Source organism: Nannospalax galili, unplaced genomic scaffold (genome assembly GCF_000622305.1).
Source record: "Nannospalax galili isolate Female #2095 unplaced genomic scaffold, S.galili_v1.0 scaffold212, whole genome shotgun sequence".
Taxonomy (NCBI): domain Eukaryota; kingdom Metazoa; phylum Chordata; class Mammalia; order Rodentia; family Spalacidae; genus Nannospalax; species Nannospalax galili.
Genome location: NW_008333884.1, coordinates 2,336,652 through 2,358,189, shown reverse-complemented (window position 1 = coordinate 2,358,189; position 21,538 = coordinate 2,336,652). Strand labels below are relative to the sequence as shown.

The 21,538-nt window shown below is 43.2% G+C and overlaps 1 protein-coding gene across 3 annotated transcripts in view; it reads right to left on the bottom strand.

The window, feature by feature from the left end:
• Positions 1 to 21,538, bottom strand: part of Vps53 (VPS53 subunit of GARP complex) — a 182,014-nt gene that overhangs the window by 120,104 nt on the left and 40,372 nt on the right. For 2 of the 3 annotated variants that reach the window (XM_008828753.3, XM_017797063.2), the window contains exons 5-7: positions 5,551 to 5,637; positions 2,686 to 2,801; positions 719 to 838 (exon numbers count right to left, since the gene is read on the bottom strand). In XM_008828753.3, coding sequence (XP_008826975.1) covers positions 719 to 838; positions 2,686 to 2,801; positions 5,551 to 5,637 — 323 coding nt within the window. Of the gene's footprint in view, positions 1 to 718; positions 839 to 2,685; positions 2,802 to 5,550; positions 5,638 to 9,396; positions 9,416 to 21,538 lie in introns of those variants that run through there. The other variant, XM_029561438.1, reaches the window with a different exon arrangement.

The following is a 21,538-nucleotide window of genomic DNA, read 5'->3' as shown; positions in this document are numbered from 1 at the left end:
ATAAAACATTACAGAAAAAAACCCAAAACCTCAAGAGTGGTAGTAAGAAAGAATAAGGTTAGAGAGAAAGCTATCACTGTCATATCTGATGCTCTACAGGCACAATGTATTTTCTAAAGACTGCCACAGCAATGCATTCATTCAACATGCTCTTTTCACCATTGTGACTTAGATAGTCCTCTAAATAGAGAGAGTAGAGGAAGATATATTCTCTCCTCTTGAGCCTCAATGGCTTTCTGACTATGGCAAAAGTGATGCTATGTGACTCCCAAGGCCAAGTTCTCTTGGGGCACTCATTCTTGAGCCCCAGCTGTCTTACTATGAGAAAGCCTAAATAGCCATGAGGACAACAGGGATCCCAGGCCACAGCCTGACTGAGCTTCCAGCTGACAGTGAGCACCATGTGCCAGCCACAGGAGGAGCTGATAGCTCCTCCAGTCCCCTCTTAAACTGCTTCAGTTGGTAGTACATGGTGCAGAGACAAGCTATTCCCCAAACCAAGCCAAGTGCCAACAGGTTTTGTGAACAATGGAGAGTTGTGAATACATACAAAGGCAGCTATCTGACATGGGTAGCTTCCAGAGACAAGGTAGAGGGTATGGAGAGTGAGATCAACAAGCATTTAAGGCTGAGACAATGAACATGGTAGGCTCAGTGTGAAAGTAGTCCCAGCACAACCTTTCCTTATGGAAAGACATCATCTCCAAGGAAATTTTACCTTTCAGAAAGTTGTCGGATCTGTGGGATTCCCATGTACTTGTGGAAGTGTTCCAGAACGTTCATCACACCCTGAAGGAGATTGGCAACTTCTCCATACTGTCTGCGCCTGGTCATGGCTCTGCAAGGATAGAAGTTGAAAACTCTTGAAACTAAACACTAAGGGCATAAGATACACGTGTAGAATAATCAACTATAGCTCTAAAACAGGTATCAACTAGACGTAACAAACATTTACCAAGTGCTGAATATAAATGATACTGTGCACTGGGGAAGAAAAATGAAAGGATTTAGCTCAAACTCTCAGGGTGGTATTATTCAACAAGGGAGAGAGCCAAGTATGTATTTAACTAAATAGCAAGTAAGGTGAACTAAGTTCTAAATAGGAATGTAAGTTATTGGCCACGGGGTACAAAGAAACATGTAAGTGCTAGATGCTCACTGGGAGGCAAGAGGCAAATCTGGACAGACTTTATGGACTGGGGATTACATGAAGAGCAGGATTTTGACAGAGAACAGGGGTGAAAATGTTACTGAGGACCACAGCATATAAGCAAAACAAACCATTTTTCTAGAGTACAAAAAGAAACATTTGTCTGTAATTACACATTAACTGAAATCTTGTTTTTAAACCAATGATAAACAACTGCATTAGAGATGTCATCTTTCCCTGCTGCTAAGAGTAATGAAGCTTGAATAAACAATGCTGATAAAACCAACAGTTATACACAGTAAGGAAGCACAAGCTATTAGGTATAAAATTTTCACTGGGGTGGGGCTTTAGCATTAAATGTATAATTTATGACTTCCTTTATAAGGCGTTTGAAAGGGTAGGCTCAAAAAAAAAAAAAAAAAGAAAAAGGAAAAAAAAAAGAAAGGGTAGGCTCAAATTCCAGCCATGGTGCTCCACTGCTATTCCACCTGTTAAAATGGAAGGAAGAAGGGAGATGTCTCTTCCAGTCCCACTGTCATATGGCGTTGAGTGAGCACAGCTTCAGGAGAAAAACCAGAGATCATCTGCTACCCAGGGTACACCCAGCAAAGGCTGAGAAAGATTCTGCCCTCCTCTTTCCTTCTAGGCTCTACCCCTCCACTGCATTCTGCCCCATCTGCATTTCTGTGAAGAGGCTCTGTCTGTCCACAAGTGACATTACACAGCAGCTGGGGTGAGAGAAATCAGTCCAAGATCCATCACTGAAGGGATATAGAGTGCTATCAAAGGAAGCTTTGGATCATTGCTTTGTGGTGAATAACCATCAACCTTTTAAATCTTATTCCTAATGTGCTAAATAGGAAGCTACTAAAAAAAAAAAAATATGTGTTTAAGAAAAAAGGTGCTGGGCGTGGTGGCACACGCCTTTAATCCCAGCACTTGGGAGGCAGAGGCAGATGGATCTCTGTGAGTTCAAGGCCAGCCTGGTCTACACAGTGAGTTCCAGGATAGCTGGGGCTACAGGGAGACCCTGTCTCAAAAACACCAAAAAAAAAAAAAAAAAGAAAAAAGTTAGGTTCAATGATACATTGAAGATTTTTTACAAATGGTCTCTTTGATGAAATGCAACTCACTCCAAAAGATGAAGGAAAACTTGCCAAAGAATGGCAAGTGTAGGGAGTGGCTCTGGGGCTGAGTCACTTGTCTGAGTTACTGGTTTAGATCTACTACATGAAAATGGTCGATTTCTTGGAGTCATTCTCATGGGCTTTCTGGGTCCCCCTCAGATAACCTATACCTCATTTTTTTTATGTGTGAAGATGGTTTGTTTGTTTCTGTGGTGCTGAGGTTGGAACCCAAAGCTTTGATCTTCTGTTAAGTTGTGAATACCCAAAAACAACTCAACACTTGGGGCCAATTTTCTAAAAGTGGGGCAGTATAGTGAGGCTTTCCAGACAGGGCAGTGAATCTATGATGCCATTTTCCTTATGTGATTGATTGTCTATGGGCCCACTGAGAAGGTTCACATCACTTACTCCAGGGAGTCAACACCACCAGCCAGCATGTGCAGGTGGTTCAGTGTTGTGATTGAGGTAGTCAAGTGGCGCTTGGCATGATCTAACTGCTTAATATCCCGAGTGATTTCCTTTACCTAAACATTGAAAACAATAGAAAAAGGGGGAGAGTAAGAAAGATGTAAAGGCATCATCAAGTCATTCTACAAGAAAACAAAGCACATGAAGTCATTTAGAAAAACTTCAGGCCAGGCAGGTGGCACACACCTTTAATTCCAGCACGCAGGAGGCAGAGGCAGTCAGATCTCTTTGATACTGAGGCCAGCCTGGTCCACATAGCAAGTTTCAGGCCAGTTGGGGCTACAGGGAGACCCTGTGTAAAAAACAAACAAACAAAAAACTTCAGATTGGTCCTTAGAAAAATGCAAACAGTCTCACAGTTCAAAATAAAAATAATTTTTAACCAGTTCCTTTAATATTTTGTTTGCTTGTTTCTTTTTTAAAATTTTATTTCTTTAATAATTTTATTTTAAGTGTACGAGTGTTTTCCTGAATATATGTAAGTGCACCCATGTTATACAATGCCTGCCAAGGGCAGAAGAAGGCATTGAAGCCCTGTGGAACAGGAGTGACAGATAGTTGTTAGCCACCATGTGGGTGCTAGGAACCAAACCTGGGTCCCTCTGTAAGAACAGTCAGTACCCATAACTGCTAAGTCATCTCTCTAGCCATTTTTGTTGTTGTCATTTTTGAGATGGTCTCCCTAGCTGGCCTGGAATTTGCTGTATAAACCAGGCTGGCCTAGAATTCACAGAGATCCACCTGCCTCTGCCTCCAAGTACTGGGATTAAAGGCATGGGCCACAAAGCCCAGCTTTTTTGTGTTTTTCAGACAGTGTCTCACAATGTAGTCCTGACTAGCCTGGAACTCACTATGTAGACCAGGCAGGCCTAGAATTCTCAGAGATCCACCTGCTTCTGCCTCTTGAGTGCTGGGGTTAAAGGTGTATGTTACCACTCCCAGCTAAACTCAGAGGCTTTCAACCAATGGGTTTAAAATCAGTCATCTATGCCTCTTCCCATCCCCTGCAATGCATTATCCATTAAAATCCTGAATATTCTTTCTCTGACTCTATCCTTTCTCACCGTTCTGCACCAGAGCTGACTGGTCTCTTCATTCCCAGGATCTCCTATCACATATTCTATGCTGCAGTAGACAAGCAGAACTACCTGCTATTCTCTAGACAGAACCTTTACTGGTAGGACATACAAGGGCTGCTCAAGCCAAGTCTACCCAAGGCTATTCTACAAAACAGACTACCAAAGTTAATTAACTTCAATGGTGATTTACAGGCATCCAGAAAGGACAGAGTATGGTATGGTAGCTTTGATCTAAGGCTGAATCTCAATTCTACCACTTATCAACTCTGTCTTGGGCCAACATTCCTAACCTTGCCTACATAGTTTCAGGCCAGCCAAGGCCAGTCTAAAAAAAATAAACACGGGGCTGGAGAGATGGCTCAGCAGTTAAGAACATTGACTGTTCTTGCAGAAGACCCGGGTTCGAATCCCAGCACCCACATGGCAGCTTACAACTGTCCATAACTCCAGTTCCAGGGGATCTGACAGCCTCTTCTGTCCTCCGCAGACATTGCACAACACGGGTGCACTTACCTACATGCAGGCAATACATGCTACACATAAAAAAAAAAAAAAAAAACCACCTTAAAAACTGAGTACAATAAGCTCTAGCAAAAGTAATCTTCAGGGGGCTGGAGAGACGGCTCAGGGGTTAAGAGCACTGGCTGCTCCTTGTAAAGGACCGGGGTTGGGTTTCTAGCGTACCATATGGCAGCTAATAACCAACCTTAACTCCAGTTCCAGGGGCTCTGATGCCCTATTCTGGCCTCCATGGGCATTGCAGTTCACTTACATACATGCAGGCAAAACATTCATACACACAAAATAAAAATTAATTAATTTTTTAAAAGTCATCTTCACGCCGGGCGTGGTGGTGCACGCCTTTAATCCCAGCACTTGGGAGGCAGAGGCAGGCGGATCTCTGCGAGCTCAAGGCCAGCCTGGTCTACATAGTGAATTCCAGGACAGCTGGGGCTACAGGGAGATCCTGTCTAAAAAAGACCAAAAAAAAAAAAGTCATCTTCACTAGTATTGCTTGGTAATCAAACTGCTTGGTAGTGTTTTGCACCGTGAGGAAGGACCATAAATCAGATCCTTGGGTACTCTGCTCGGTGCTCTTCAAACATTTCATTCTCACAGAGATCCTGTGAGGTAGACATTGTTCTTATTTCATAGTTGAGGAAACTGTCATTTAAATGTATTACATGATTCAGAATTTCAGGGCAGAAGCCGTGTGCTATAGGTGAGGTGAACAGCTGCAGGTAAGGGCTGGATTTTTTATCAGCAGGGTGCCTTCTGAGTATATGGCCTGGGACCACAAATGTGGACAGCGAGAACTAATGAAAACTGTACACATGGATCCTGGGCAAGGTACCCCCACCTCCTAGACTGGGGACTGGTTTTAGTGGGCTACCAAATTACATCTCAGATAGCTTAACTGGGAAACACATGATATAAACACACTAGAGAAAGGCATCCAAAGTGACTAGGAAACTATTTTAGGGAATAAAGAAAACGTTTCCTATTTAAAAGCGGCTGCTGCAAATGTAGAGCAGCAGGGCCTATGAGTCTCCCCTGTCCAGCAGCTCTACTGAGGCCATGGGGAATGCGCTCCTGGGGCCTGCCAAGAGAAGTAAATGACTGGGGTTGGCAAGCAGTGGGAGGAAGAGCCACTAATTATTGTGACTAGATGAGACACTAACTTCCTCTTTGGATCTAAAAGAGTTAGGAAGAAACCTAAACTCACCATTTGTTCTGATTTTTCTGCTTTGTCTTTGATATCTTTGATTTTGCCAAAGAGTTGTTGAATAGCTTTCTGGGCCTCTTCAAGTGCCTAGAGTAAAAGAAACAAGGAGAAATAAGTAAAAACAAGAGGGAAGGTGAGTAAGCACTAGTCACTATGCTACAATCAATTCTAGCTTCCCCCAAAATATCACCATAAAGCTTTCTTGATTCATTGTCTTACACTGACTATTTTACTGTACCAGAATAGTACAGCCAGACAGAGGACACAAGGAAATACTAAGGATTCTTAGATAAAACATAAATTTGTTTTGTTTTGTTTTGTTGAAACAGGGTTTTAATGTAGCCATGGCTGGCCTGGAACTCACTATGTAGACCAAGCTGGCCTCAAACCTGCAGTGATACTTTTCCATCTGCTTCCTCAATGCTGGGATTATAGGCATGTGCTACCATACCTGGCATAAAGTTTTAGTTTAAAAACTAAACCATCCTTCTGTTTTGGCAATTACTATACATGGTATTGACAACAACAGATAAACAGTATATACATCTGTCTCTCAGTAGGTGTACTAGCCTTCAAAGCCTGGAGAGGCTAAGGTGGTTCCAAGTAAGGGATGGGGTAAACTCTGGATTTAAAGGCTCCAAAAGATTGTGCTAACAACAATAAATCAGATTTGTATGGGGAATCCAGATTTGTCGCAAATCTTTAAGACATTTAGAGTGTCCCACTTGGAAACCAAAATGAAATGAAGTGAAAAGGTACGCTTGAAGGTAATAGTGAGTCGTATGTTTCTATGGAAAGAAAATCCCACAAAGATGGATGCAATAAATTAAAGGATTACAGCCTACCACGTCATCTGCGGCAGGAGGGGATTTGAGAGAGTGCTAAAGCTACATACATGGAGGACATGTGGACTTCAAGGTCCTGTGACTAAAGCTGACTTGTGGCAACACTGCAGCTCTGAAGTCCTGTGGCAGCTGGAGCATCAGTCATGTCGGTCAGAATTTCATTCATTCCTTTACTCACTCAAGTATGTTCTGGCCATGCACCAGAGAGGAGAGGGAAAGCAAAGGGAGGTGAGGGTTGGGCCCTCAGGTATTCCAACACTCAGAAGTCTAAAATAAAAGAAGGGAACTAATTTTCAAGAGAAAACTATCAGCAGAGAAAACATCAAGGACTGTGATCTCACAGAAGCCACACAAAGTATTTGAAGGAGGAAAAGAACAAACATGACTTACACTGGAGAGTTCATCCAAGATTAAGATAGAAGACTGTCACTGACAACAGAGAAGTTGCTAGTATTCATGACAGATTCTGGGAGCTGGGAGAGGGAAAGAGACAGTGATACAAAGCTGGGCTGGTGAACCGTGCCCCAGATCTGTCTGCCACCTGTGTGGGTAAAGAATGTGATGTGAGGAGGAATACTAATTTACTCAATGAAGTATTCTCTGTTGCTATTTTTCATATAGAATGTCAGCAAGGAATGGCTGGATAGACATTGCATAGTCTACAAAGACAAATACCATCTAGCCCTTAACAGGAAAAGTTTGAGTTAGGCGTGGTAATACACACCTGTAATCCTAGCACCTGGGAGACTGAAGCAGGAGGCCTACCATGAATTTAAAGCCAGCCTGGGCTATCTAGTGAGACCCCTCCCCCCTCCTTTTTTCTGAGATAGGGTCTCCCTGTAGCCCCAGCTAGCCTGAATCTCATGGAGATCCATCTGCCTCTGCCTCCCAAGTGCTGGGATTAAAGGCATGCACCACCTCACTCAGCCTTAGGGAGTTAGGGAGACCCTTTTTTCTTTTCTTTTCTTTCTTTCTTTCTATTAATTAATTAATTAATTAACTTATTTTTGTCATTTTTAGACAGGTGTCCCTATAGCTCCAGCTGGGCTGGAACTCTTTATGTAGACCAGGCTGGCCTTGAAGTCAGAGATCCACCTGCCTCTGCCTCCTAAGTGCTGGTATTAAAGGTGTGCACGTCCATGCCCAGCAGGAGAGGAAAAGTTCGTTGGACTCCAGTCCAGAATAGACTATTTTTCAGTAATTTTTTTTGTTACAACTATGAGAGGATATGGAAAAGGAACAATAGATGAATGAGGGAATTTTTAAAAATAAGAGATGCATATACATTCTGTTATGCCAATAATTCAGAAGGGGGGAGAGTGATTATGGGGTAATGGAAAAATGTAGAAGAGATGGATTGCATTTATTTTGCTTTTACAGTGCTAAGAATAGACCCCAGAACCTTTATAATGTTCCTAAAGTACTCAATGCAAAAGTACTAGCAGTTTTGCAGATTAAATATGTCCTTAAAGTGTGGACCAAGGACATGAATGGCTCCCATACATCCCATAGCTAAGGCTACTGTCCATTCTGGATTAGCTAGGGTAGTCCCACTAAATGACCTACTGTGTCAATATTAACAACAACAACAATAATAAACAGCACTGTCATTATTATTTTGACTTGGGTTATATTGTTTTGTTAAGACAGGGTCTCATGTAGCCCAGGGTAGCCCAGAACTCACTATGTAGCCTAGGATGACCTTGCACTTCTAATCCTCTTGCCTCTACCTCCCAGTGTTGGGATTACAGGCATTTAATTACCATATGATTTTGAGGTGCTAGAGATCAAACCCAGGACTTTGTGCATGCTAGGCAAACATTCTACCCATTAAGCCATATCCCCATCCTCTATTTTGGGATTTTGAGACATAGTCTCATATAGTTTAGGCTAGTCTTAAATTCATGATTCTCTGGCCTCAGCCTTCCAAATTATGGGATTATAGGTGTATAGCACAATGTATAGCACAGTATAAATTTGTAATAGCTCCCTCTCATTCTCAAAAGTGGCTCTGGTGATAAATTATATGGTCACTTTACCTACATCATCTAGCTAAAGCTAGAGCACAAGAGGTGCCAAATGATTAAAACATCACAGAGTGCATACATGAGTGGTGGCGCTGAGATGACTCTGCATTGGGTATGCTGGCATCCACATTCCCCCCTAACTTCAGGCACCATCGCAAGGAGTGGTTCAAAATCACAGCATTGCACTTTCAATTGATAGTATCTGTTTAAGCAATGAAGTCGAATGCCAAGGTGCTGGGAGGGGAGGGTGTCAGTAAAATTTAACCCCTCCTGGAGGTTTCTAAAAACTGTTGGGTTGGGGACTGGAGAGGGCTCAGAAGAGCACTGGCTGCTCTTGCAAAGGACCTGGGTTTGATTCCCAGCACATACATGATGGCTAACAACTGTCTGTAACTCCAGTTCCAGGGAATCCAATGCTCTCTTCTGACCTCCGAAGGCACTGCATGACACAGATGTACTTACATGCATGCAAGCAATATACTCAAACACATAAAATAAAAATAATAAAATATTTAAAAACTGTTGGATCATGGTATGAAAGACACTACAGAGGCCTTGCAGGCAGCCAGTCATTAGAAAGGACTGACCTTCTTGGGCATGGCTTGCATGGCATTCTGTGATGGTGTAAGGCATGTCATGTTACAGTCATACATTGATGGGATTATAGCCAAACACACATTAAAATCAAAGGCAAAAATACCCATTTCTGTACTGAGATCTAAGGCTCAAAGGAGACATCCCTCTCTTATTTGCAATCTGGCATCCTACCAGAATAGCCTCCACTGAGGGTACCATTTTTCTTTTCCAGCAAACAAGTAAGATTCACACAATCTTACATTTCACAGACTTCAAGAAAGATAAACGGTCTGTCAGACTTTTTTCAGGCTTTTGCTTGTTGTTATAATGTACTTAAGTTGGTGAAATTTAATATAATTCATTTTCCAGAGTCAAAAAGTTGCCTCTAAAGTACTCACTTTATCAAGCAAGTCTGTTCGTCTGTTCTCAATGCACCCTAATATTTGATATCTGGCCTCTAGTAATCAACTGTAATGACAGAAGAATATTTCATAATTGGAAAAAGTTGCAAGATTTACAAAAGGAGAAGATTTTTGTTTCATTAAAAATACTACCATATTTATCCCACATGGGTAATCAGAAATGTGCTAAAAGAAAGATTCTAGCTCTCAAGCTAGATTCAGAACTAATCACCCCAAAATGTCTGCTTTCCATCCACTCTAAGTTTCTCCCTCTGCCTGGTGTATCTGAATGGAGCACTGGAATGTGGTGGCGGCCTGCATGTGGAGTGTCATTAGGCAGCAGTCACTATAGTGGCCCTTTTCAGAAACTCAAAAGTCTGTACTCAGGAGCTGCAAAGCAACCCCTGGGTGCAGCAGGTAAGCTCAGGGATCCGGCACAGGTGCCCCTTTCTTCCTTCCCTTCATTTCTTTTTCTCTTTTATAGAGCAGCCATGTACCTGTGTACACTGACAGGCTCTGATTCTATGGAAATGCTTTGATAATTAAACATCCCTTCTGGCTCTAAGATGTATCTAATTTGGCAGTCTGCTTTATCAGAGAATTATATTGCCGCTATCCAGTCAGCCCACAAGATGAGATGCCATTTGCTGCCACTGTAGGAAGGAGAAAAGTTTTGGGTTTTTTTTTGTTTTGTTTTGTTTTTTGAGACAGGATCTCCCTGTAGCCACAGCTGGCCTGGAACTCACTATGTAGCCCAGCCTGGCCTTAATCTCACAGAGATCCACCTGCCTCCACCTCGTGAGTTCTGGACTAAAGGCATTCGCAACCATGCCCAGCAAGTTTGTTCATTAAAAAAAAAAAAAACTTTTATGATTTTAGACTTCTATTTATAGAAAATCCCTTCTGAAACTGCCAGCCACCCTGTACCACGCTGAGCTGTTGCTATAGAAACAGGGCATCCTCTGCTGGAGTAAAGGTGCTCTAAGAAACCTCAGCAATAGTAGCAATGCAACCCATTCCCCAAGAGGATGCCCAACAGTCATAGCAGCTACAAGATTCTTCCTGCTGCACACAGCATCATGATTCCCTGCCTCCTACAACACACTGGGCTCCTAGGCCCCACAGCACTAGTCAGAGGCCAGATGGCACCCATCAGATGACAATCACTCGTGTTCACACTGATTTCTCTGTAGTTCATTCAGAACCTAAAATATAAAGGGGCTTTATTTATAGAACAGCTTTCTTCCTAGTTTGTGAACCAAGAGACTGTCAGGAGCAAGGGAGTAAATCTCACCTTATTTGCTTAAATTCTCTGTTCCACGTAGGTTACTTTTATTTATGATTTCTGCAAACTGCATCCATTGAAAAATGTGAACCAAATAGCTCGTTTTTTATTGTCTTTAGAATACAAGCCAGAAGTTAAAACCTCAGATGAGGCAGGGCACATACTCAGCAGTGCCCAACAAAACTAAACATTTACATTTAAAGTTCTGCTTATATCTGTTATCACCCATAGCTCAAAACACACTAGCCCTGAAACCACTGGGCCTAGCGAACACATCTGCAAACAGCTTCCTTTGATGGAATGTAACCCTCAAGGGTGAGGGCGTTCAAAGCAGCCAGTCCAAATGGCAAAAGAGAAGGAAATGTTTAAGCAAAAAGCCTCAGCTGCTTTTGCTGAATAAAAGGTGCAGAAATCCAATCCTTTAGGAAATGGGGCACACTGAAAGGAACAACTGTCCAAATTGAACAAAGGACAACTTCCTGCAAATAGCCAAGGCCTCCAGCTGCCAAATCAGAAGTCACATGCTTCATTCTATTTCCTTGTGTCTTACTATTACTTCTCATTCTAGTCACTGAGCAATACTCATCTATGCTATGGGTGTCATTCAGGAGAGAGCATCCTTTCATGTCAACATCTGGTGTCCCTTCAAAAGGATATGATCTGCATGTCCTTGGGGCTTCATCTGAATGTGCCCTCTTCCACTTCACTAACTCCCTTCTGGATCTCAGTGGCTCCTGAATTTTTAGTACTGTGGGTATACAGTGAACTTGCAGGTGTATAGTAGACACATGGCTCTCTTTTCATACTTGGGTTCCTCTCTCAGTTGTTTCTCTACTGTGCTGGGAGAGACAAAGCTGGTGAATGAGGCCACAGGCATTGCCACTGTTGGGATTCCCTTGTGTACTGATTTACTTCTCAGGCTCTACAAGAAAAAGTGGCTCCCAAATCTACTGGTAAGCATTTGACATTGTTTCAAAAGACAATTTGGGGCTATGTTTTAGCTCAGTGGTACAATACTTGTCTAGCATGTTTGAGGCTGTGGGTATCACACCCAGCATTACAAAATTAAAGAATAAAAGAAAGGAAGAAAAAGAAGGAAAGGAAGAAAGAGAAAAAGAAGGAGGGAGGGAAGGGCTAGAGAGATGACTCACCAGGTAAAGACACCTGCCACGGTGCCTGACAATCTAGTTTGATCTCTGGAACCCACATGGTGGTAGGAGAGAACCAACTCCCACAAGTTGTCCTGATTTCCACATGTACGCCATAGCACGTACACACACACACACACACGCACACACACACACACACAATAAATAAATAATTTTTTTAAAAATGTAACAAAAAGGAAGGAGGGAAGCAAGGATTTGGTATGGAGAGTAATATGTGTTGTACTGAGAAAAAGAAAATCTAGATCCATGACTAAGCAAGCCACAGAACGTACTTTCTGAGCTATCTCTTCATCTGTAAAATAATATCTATGTGGTCTAATTCACACTTTTGTGAAATTCAAGTAATATATGTAATAATATTTGAGAATGTAAGGTAAACATTTATATTGCAATAAAACATTAGCATTACAGAGCCAAATGGACAAAAAACTCAAAATGTATGTTCTGAAAGCAACTCCAAATGGGGCTTTGCTTATGGCAAATCCACCACCAAAGACATATCAGCCATTAGCCTCACAACACTATGTGTATATGTGCATGTGGCACATTAGCCATTAGACTTATACAGTATATGTATATGTGTGGCATATTGGCCATATGCGTTAAGACTCTGTCTATAAGTGCATGTAAGAAACTGAACACTTGGAGATTCTGATCTTTGGAAATTTCTTGTGATTAAATCAGCATCTTGTGGTCAGGTTTCAGTACCACTTGCTAGTCCTGAGTTTTCCAGATCTCAAAAATTAAGAATGTACAGTCTGCTGATGTGGTAGCACATTCATTTAATCCCAGAACTTGGTAGGTAAAGGCAAGAGGATCATATCAGTAGCTCAAGGACAAACTCTGCTACATAAAACCCTGTGCTGGATAGCTTTAGTGTCAACTTGACAGACCTGGGCTGAGGGAGCCTCAATTGGGGAATTGCCTCCATTGAACTGGCCTTTGGCCATGTCTGTGGAGTACTTTTTTTGATTGTTGTTTGATGTGGGAGGGCCCAGCCCACTGTGGACAGTGTCACCCCTGGGCAGGTAGGCCTGTGTTGCATAAGAAAGTAGGCTGAGCAGGGGCCAGGGAAGCAAGTCAGTAAGCAGTGATCTTCCATGGCCTGTTCTCCAGCTCCTGACTCCAGGTTCCTGCCCTGAGTTCCTACCTTGGGCTCCCTGGGAGATGTAAGACAAATAAACCCTTTCCTCCCCAAGTTGGTAATGGTCAGAGTGTTTTGTCACAGCAATGGAGAAACAAACTAAGACAAACCCCATCTCAAAAGACCAAACTAGGCACTCCAGAGATGGCTCAGCAGTTAAAAGTGCTTGCTGCTCTTCCAGGGGACCTGAGTTAAGTCCTTAGCATCCACAACAGGCAGCTCATACCACCTGTAACTCCAATTACAGGGGATCTGACAGTCTCTTCTGGTCTCTGTTGGCACCAGCACATGTGCACATACTCACACAAAAATAAAAATAAATCAGGGCTGGAGAGATGGCTCAGTGGTTAAGAGCATTGACTGCTCTTGCAGAGGACCCGGGTTCAATTCCCAGCACCCATAGGTGGCTACAAACCATCCTGGACTCTAGTTCCAGGGAAATCCGAAGCCCTCTGCAGCATTGCATGACACAGGTGCACTCACATACATGCAGGCAATACATTCATACACATAAAATGAAAATAATAAATAAAATATTTTTAAAATAAATAAAAATAAGTCTTTCTTATTTTGATTTTTTTCATCTTTTTTTGAGACAGGGTGTCCCTGTAGTCCCAGGTAGCCTGGATCTCACTATGTAGACCAGGCTGGCCTGGAACTCACAGAGATCTGCCTGCCTCTGCTTCCCGAGTGCTAGGATTAAAGGCGAGCACCACCATGCCCAACACTAATAAATCTTTTTATTTACTTATTTTATTTATTATTTATTTATTTTGTATTTTTGAGACAGGATCTCCCTGTAGCCCCAGCTGTCCTGGAACTCACTATGTAGACCAGGCTGGCCTTGAACTCACAGAGATCCATCTGCCTCTGCCTCCTGAGTCCTAGGATTAAAGGCGTGCACCACCATGCCTGCTCTATTTATTTATTTTTATGTGTATGAGTATATGTGTCTTAGTAAGTGCACCCATGTTGTGCAGTGCCCACAGAGGGCAGAAGAGGGCATCGGATCCCCGGAACTGGAGTTATAGGCAGTTGTTAGCTGTCATGTGGGTGCTGAGATTTGAACCCAGGTCTTCTGCAAGGATAACCAGTGCTCTTAACTGCTGAGCCATCTCTCCAGTCCTAATAATGAGTTCAAGGCCAGCCTGGTCTCCATAGTGAGTTCCAGGCCAGCTGGAGCTACAGGGAGACCCTGTCTCAAAAAGACGAAAAAAAAGAAAAAAAAGGATCAAAATAGGGGCCAGGGTGTGGTGGTGCATGCTTTTAATTTCAGCACTCGGGAAGCAGAAGCAGGCGGATATCTGTGAGTTCGAGGCCAGCCTGGTCTACAGAGCGAGTTCCAGGCCAGCTGGGTCTACAGGGAGACCCGTCTCAAAAAGACGAAAAAAAAGAAAAAAAAGGATCAAAATAGGGGCCAGGGTGTGGTGGTGCATGCTTTTAATTTCAGCACTCGGGAAGCAGAAGCAGGCGGATATCTGTGAGTTCGAGGCCAGCCTGGTCTACAGAGCGAGTTCCAGGTCAGCTGGGGCTACAGGGAGACCCTGTCTCAAAAATACCAAAAAACAAAAAAGAAAAAAGATCAAAATAGGGCCAGAGCCAAGACTAGGTGTAGGGGGAATGGCTGCTGGAGCCAGAGTAACCATGGCAGTAGTGGATCTCACTACAATGAGGCATGGACATGAGAGGCTGTACGGTAAGTGGCTCAAGGGGGTGAACAGCAATGACAATGATGAGGATGGCAAGGAGCCTTTAGTGCCCCTTAGATCCAAGCGTGTACTCCCTAAGGGTCCAGGGCACAATGAAGGTGGGGAGTTTTAAGTGGGAAATGACCTTCATGTTTCAGAAGACTTAAAACGTGACTCCACAGACCAGGCAAGGTGGTGCATGCCTTTAATCCCAGCACTCGGGAGGCAGAGGCTGATGGAACTCTGTGAGTTCAAGGTAAGCCTGGTCCACATAGTGAGTTCCAGGCCACCTGGGGCTACAGGGACACCCTGTCTCAAAAAGACCAGAAAAAAAAAAAAAAAATGTCTCATCACTTGTTCCCCCTGACATTGGAGGAAGATCTAAAAACAGCAGACATCAAAAAGGCCAACTGGATCCTGGACCATGAAAGAGAAAACAATTGATCTGTATCGCTGAGCAAAGGCATAAAGTGGTTTTCTCCAATATTAATGTTTCTCTAGTGAGAAATTCAAGTCAGCAACTAATTGTTGCCTCTGCTTACTGCACAGAAGTCAAAATGTCAAGTATAATCATATGGACAGAGCAATGGAGTAGGAACCAGCGTAATTGAAACTATGACCCCTCTAGCGAGCCTGAAATTATGGTCCCCCTCCATGAACCTGGAGCTATGGTTGTCTCCCATGAGTCTTGAGCTGTGGTCCCCTCCTGCAAACCAGGAGCTGTGGTCTCCTCCTGTGAACCTGGAGCTATCATCCCTTCCCATAAGCCTGGAGCTGTGGTCTTCTCCCATGAACTGGAACTATGGTCCCATCCTGTGAACCTGGAGCTGTGGTCTCCAACCACGAGCCACAGTTCCACATTCCTCTGGTGGTGGGCTGATGGTGGAGCAGATGGGAGGATGGAGGACTTCCCGATGTTGGGCAGCAGTTTCAGCCTTCTCTGAGTGAGTGTCTGCATTCCCCACAACCCCCACTCCTGAGGTCCCAGGCTGTGCATGGCAGTGGCTTTGCCTCTGTGTGGGTCAGAGGAGGTTTCTGTTATTTGTAGCTTCTAGTCTCGGGAGGACCGATTCTTAAGAATGGACTTCCCACCTCCTTGGTCTTGAGCACCCAGGCCTTGACACTGGACCTTTCCCATTCCCAGGAACCAAGATGTTTTCTATCATTTTTCTAGCACTCTTCTACAGCTCCAGTGTACCTTCACCAGTGCCCTACAAAAACGTAAACCACCCAATTGAACTTCTAGAGATAAATTATAGTCTGAGATGTTAAATGTAAAAACTAAGGGCTAGAGAGATGGCTCAGCAGTCAGAAGTACTAGCTGCTCTCGCAAAGGACCTGGGTTCAGTTCCCAGTACCCAAGTGGTGGCTAATAACCATCCGTTAACTCCAGCTCTAAGAGAGCTGATGCCCTCTTCTGTTTTGTTTTTTTTTTTGTTTTGGTTTGGTTTTTGGGTCTTTTAGAGACAGGGTCTCCCTATAGTTCCACTGGCCTCGAACTCCCTAAGTAGACCAGGCTGGCCTTGAACTCACAGAAATCCACCTGCCTCTGCCTCATGAGTGCTGAGATTAAAGGCATATGCTACCACTCCCAGCCTGATGCCCTCTTCTGACCTCCATGGGCATTGCATGACATGAGTGCACTTACATACATGCAGGTGATACATTCATACACATAAAATAAAAATAGTAAAGGGGCTGGAGAGATGACTCAGCGATTAAGAACACTGACTGCTCTTGCAGAGGACCGGGATTTGATTTCCAGCACGCACATGGTGGTTAACAACCATCTGTAACAACCAACTCCAGTTCCAGGGGATCCAACACCCTTCTGTCCTCCACAGGCACTGCATGACACAGGTGCACTTACACACATGCAAGCAATACACTCATACACATAAAATAAAAATAATAAAGTATTTTGAAAATTAAATTTTTAATTTTTTTTTAAAAAAGAAAAATACTTAGAAATACTAGTGTACAGGGTGGCATTTTTTGCATTTTTGTAAATCTCTTTAACATCTGGCTTAGTAAGACCCCAGCCACTTTCTCCAGTTGGTTTGTGAATGCCACTCATCTTGGTGCCAGGATCATTGAGCTCCTCTTCAGCTCCAAGGTACATGGAAAAAGGTAAACATCTTAGTGTTATTATGAAAATAGTTTCTCTTTGAGGATTCTCTGGAGGGTGTTGGGACTCCCAGGGTTTCTGTGTAGCACTTTGAGAACTGCTATACAATTACTAGTACTTAAAGAGATGCATAGGGACTGAGCTTACTGCCTGTTCAGAGATCTGTGGTTTAGGAAAGAGGCACTCAGGACTGGTCAGATGGCTCAGTGGGTAAAGACACTTGCTGCCAAGCCTGGTGATCCTGGGACCCACACAGTGAAAAGAGAACTGACTCCTCTGGACTCCACATGCATGACATAGTACACTCATGCTCCCCTCCCATGCTTGCACACAAAATAAATAAGTATTGTAATTTTAAAAAGGCAAAATAAGGCTGGGCGTGGTGGTGCATGCCTTTAAACCCAGCACTTGGGAAGCAGAGGCAGGCGGATCTCTGTGCGTTCAAGGCCAGCCTGGTCTACATTAAGTTCCAGGACAGCTGGGGCTACAGGGAGACCCTGTCTCAAAAAAAAAGGGGGGGGGGCAAAATAAATAAATGGGGTAAAACCTGATATTTAGCCCAGTCTAACCTTGAACTTAAGTTGATCCTCCTACCTCTGCCTCCTGAAAGCTGAAATTACAAGTGTGAGCCACCATGCCCAGTATTTATTTTTGAGACGGGTTTCATTAAGTTGCCCAGGCTGGGCTTGAACTTGCTATGGAGCCCAGGCAGACTCTGAACTTTTGACTTTCTTGTTTCAGTCTTTCAAGAGCTGGAATCAGAGGCATGTACACCATACCTAGCTGAAAACGAATACATTTCTAACATAACAGAAGTAGTAGTTGGCCTACAGTGTACCAAAGGAATAACAGTAAGCAATCCTCCCAGGTAAATAGGAACAAGAAAAGTTCAGGCTGGTGAGACAGCTCAGCAGATAAAAAGCACTTGCAGTGCAAGTCTAAAGACCTACATTCAATCCCTGGAGCACACTTTTTTTTTTTTTAAGTATTTTTATTTTATGTGTGTGTGTATTGCCTGTAGGTAAGTGCACCCGGGTCATGCAATGCCTGCGGAGGTCAGAAGAGGCTGTAGGATCCCCTGGGACTGGAGTTACAAACAGTTGTTAGCCGCCATGTGGGTGCTGGGATTCGAACTCGGGTCTTCTGCAAGAACAACCAGTATTCTTAACCGCTGAGCCAACTCTCCAGCCCTGGAGCACACATTTTTTAAAAAGGAAGAATGGCTGGATGCAGTAGCAGCCATCTGTAATGCAGCATTCCACAACAGCATACAGAAAGAAGAATCTCCCAGAAGCTCAAGGGCCAGTTACCCTAGAGCAGCACAGCAGAAACAAGACAGATCCTGCCTCAAAAGGGTGGGAGAGAATCAACTTCTAAAACTTGTCCTCTGACCTCCTTATGCATGACAGGACATGGGTACACATGCACTCATACACATACATTTTACACATACAATAACAATAACTAAAATTTTAAAAAATTCTCCAGTTCAAGGGGCTGGAGAGATGGCTCAGCGGTTAAGAGCACTGACTGCTCTTACAGATTTCCCAGGTTCGATTGCCAGCACTCACATGGTGGCTACAACTCCAGTTCTTAACTCCGTCCTTAACTCCAGTTCTAGGGGAATCCGAAGCCCTCTTTTGACCTTCGCAGCATTGCACAACACAGGTGCACTCACATACATGCAGGCAATACACTCACACATTTAAAAAATAAAAATTAGTTCAAGTATGACAAAGAGATAAAGGTTAGTAATTAGGTCTGAGTTGGAATGAAGGCCTCTCAGTTTACCTATTCTCCTGCTTTATATTTATTTACATATTTATTCATTTTGGTGTGTGTGAGAGAGACAGAGCAGGAGAGAGAAAGAGAAAGAGAGAGAGAGATGTATTTGGCATATGCATATGTGTATACATGGACACGCCTGTGTATTCCACAGAGGTCAGAAAAGGACATCAGGTCTTCTGTTCTATCATGCTCTGACTTATTCTGTTCAGACAGGGTCTCTCACTGAACCTGAAGTTAGGCTGAGAGCCAGCAAACCCCAGCCAGCTTCATCCTGTCTCCATCCTTCAACGCATTACAATCACACACTGTGGCCATACTCTTACTTTTTGCATGGATGCCAGGGATTTGAACTCAGGTCCTCGTGCTTTCATAGTATCTTCTCCTGCTTCATAAAAGATAGTATTTGGAGCCTGGCATGGTGGTACATGCCTTTAATCCCAGCACTTGGGAGGCAGAGGCAAGTGGACTTCTGTGAGTTCAATGCAAGCCTAGTCTATGTGTGTCATAGAGGCTGTCAGATCCCCTGGGACTAGAGTTATGGATAGTTGTTAGCTGCCATGTGGATGCTGGAATTTGAACCCGGGTTTTCTGAAAGAAGAACCAGTGTTCTTAACTGCTGAGCCATCTCCCCAACCCTGGTGGAATACACCCTTAATCCCAGCATTCAGGAGATAAAAGCAGGCAGATCTCTGTGAAATCAAGGCCTACATAGTCTTCCGGGCCAGCTGGGGCTACAGGAAGACCCTGTCTCAAAAATTAATTAATTAATTAATTAATTAATAATATTTTTAAAAGGAAAAACAATGGGCCAGGCATGGTGGTACATGCCTTTAATCCCAGCACTGTCAGAAGGCAGAGGCAAGTAGATCTCTGTGAGATCAAGACTAGCCTGGTCCACATAGTGAGTTCTAGGCCAGCTGGGGCTACAGGGAGATCCTGTCTCAAAAAAACAAACAAAAAACAAAAGGAAAAAAGAAATCGGAATTCTAGCACCTGTGTTCTAACACTACAGGGAGACCAACAAAGCTTTAATACCAAAACACCAAACTGAAACAGACTAGAAAAGCAAGATCTCTGATTTTGCAAAATGAATCTCTTCCCAAAGGAGACCTGGGAGTCCAAATCAGAACAAAAGAAAATTTATAGCTTTATTACAGACTCCTGAAAATCGGGAGTTATTAATGGAAACACTGACAGAACAACCACAGTCCTGAGCCTGTGCTGCTCTAAATACTCAGCTAAAAAGGAAGAGAAAAAGGAGGCCAAGTTCTTAACACAAGACAGGGTTTCAAATTTCCATCCATTGTTCTAGCATTGTAGAATGGCTTCTTGTGTCAAAGACTTGAGATCCAGGAAAACTCTGTCCTGTCAGCAGAATTGCTACAATTTTTCTAAGGCACAGCCTCAACCTAAGGATGGAATTTCCCTTACAAAGTCTCTCACTACCAGTAATCAGAAGTGAGAGTGACCTGGGGAAGAGCCAGTGCAGCTACAGTAGTGATGAATGGCATTTTCCCTTTTAGGTGCAGAGACTTCAGTTTCAACTTGTGACTGACTGCCTTTAAACATGGAAAAAGGAGACGGCAAATGGCTATGCTTCACCTTCCTTTGCTGGCCCCTGAAGAGTGCCAATTTATACGGGGATGGCACAGAAGAATAATAAACTCCAGTGTTCCTGCCTGCCACTGGTTTCCTACAACTATTTTTAATAATCACGTTACAGACAAGTGGGACTTGTGTTTCAATGGTCAAGAAGGAAGTAGTCCAATGGATGGACCTGTTAACTAAATGAAAGAAAAATGGAGAGTGGTTTTATTTAGTGTTGGGAGAGCATCTCTGTTATTAGGCACTGTACATAAAAGCTTAAAATGATGGCTTATCTGAAACATACAGTCTGTATAGATCAAATGAAGCAAAATAGGATGTGTGCTTATGCTAATGCATTCTGTGTTTAAACAAAGAAAAACACATTAACATTTTGAACAATATAGAAAGGGGTCTAAAGACATTAAATATTAAGAGAAGTTATCCAGTAATTCTACACTTACATATTTACTGAAATGAATTGAAGCAGGGATTGAGCAGATGAATAGAAAAAAGAAAATGACGTAGATCCACATAATGAAAGAGCACTCAGCCATAAAGGAGATGAAGTCCCGAAACACTGCATTAATTACTTCTGTTGCTGAGAAAAACACCAGACCAAAAGCAACTTATAGAAGGATTTGCTTGGGTTTACAGTTCCAGAGGAATAGTCCACAATGGCCGGGAAGGCATGGCAGCAAGCAGCCAGAACAGGAAGCTGAGAGAGCACATCTCAGCTGCACAAAGGAAGGCGAGAATGTCAGCTGGAAGTGGGGTAAGGCTAGAAGGCTGCCCCAGTGACATATTTCCTTCACCAAGGCTCTATGTCCTAAAAGTTCCATAACCTCCCCCAAACAATGCCACTAACTGAGAGACATTTCTCATTCAAACCATCACACGTGGTATAATATGAATGAACCTTGAAGACATTTACAAGTGAAATAGGTCAGAAACAAAAGGCCAAACACTGTTGAAATTCCATTTATATGGCATACCTAGACTAGGCAAATCTATAGGGATAAAAAGGATATTAGAGGTTCCAGGAGGCTAAGTGAGCTATTGCTTAACAGTTACAGGTTTTCTGTTTGGGATGAATAAAATACAAAACTCGAAGAAGGAACAGTTGCACAGTAGTGCCCTATGAATCAATGCTGTCTGCACTCCTTAGTCATGCTCAGACCGCAGTAATTTCTGTCTGAAAACATTTTGTATAACACACAAAAAAGTAGAGACAGACAGACAGAAACACACACACACCCGGGGTGGGGGGAGCGAGCAGGTGTTATAGTTTGTATTTGTAGTCTCAGCTACTGTGGAGGCTGAGGCAGGAAGAGTGTCCAGCCATCCTCAGTC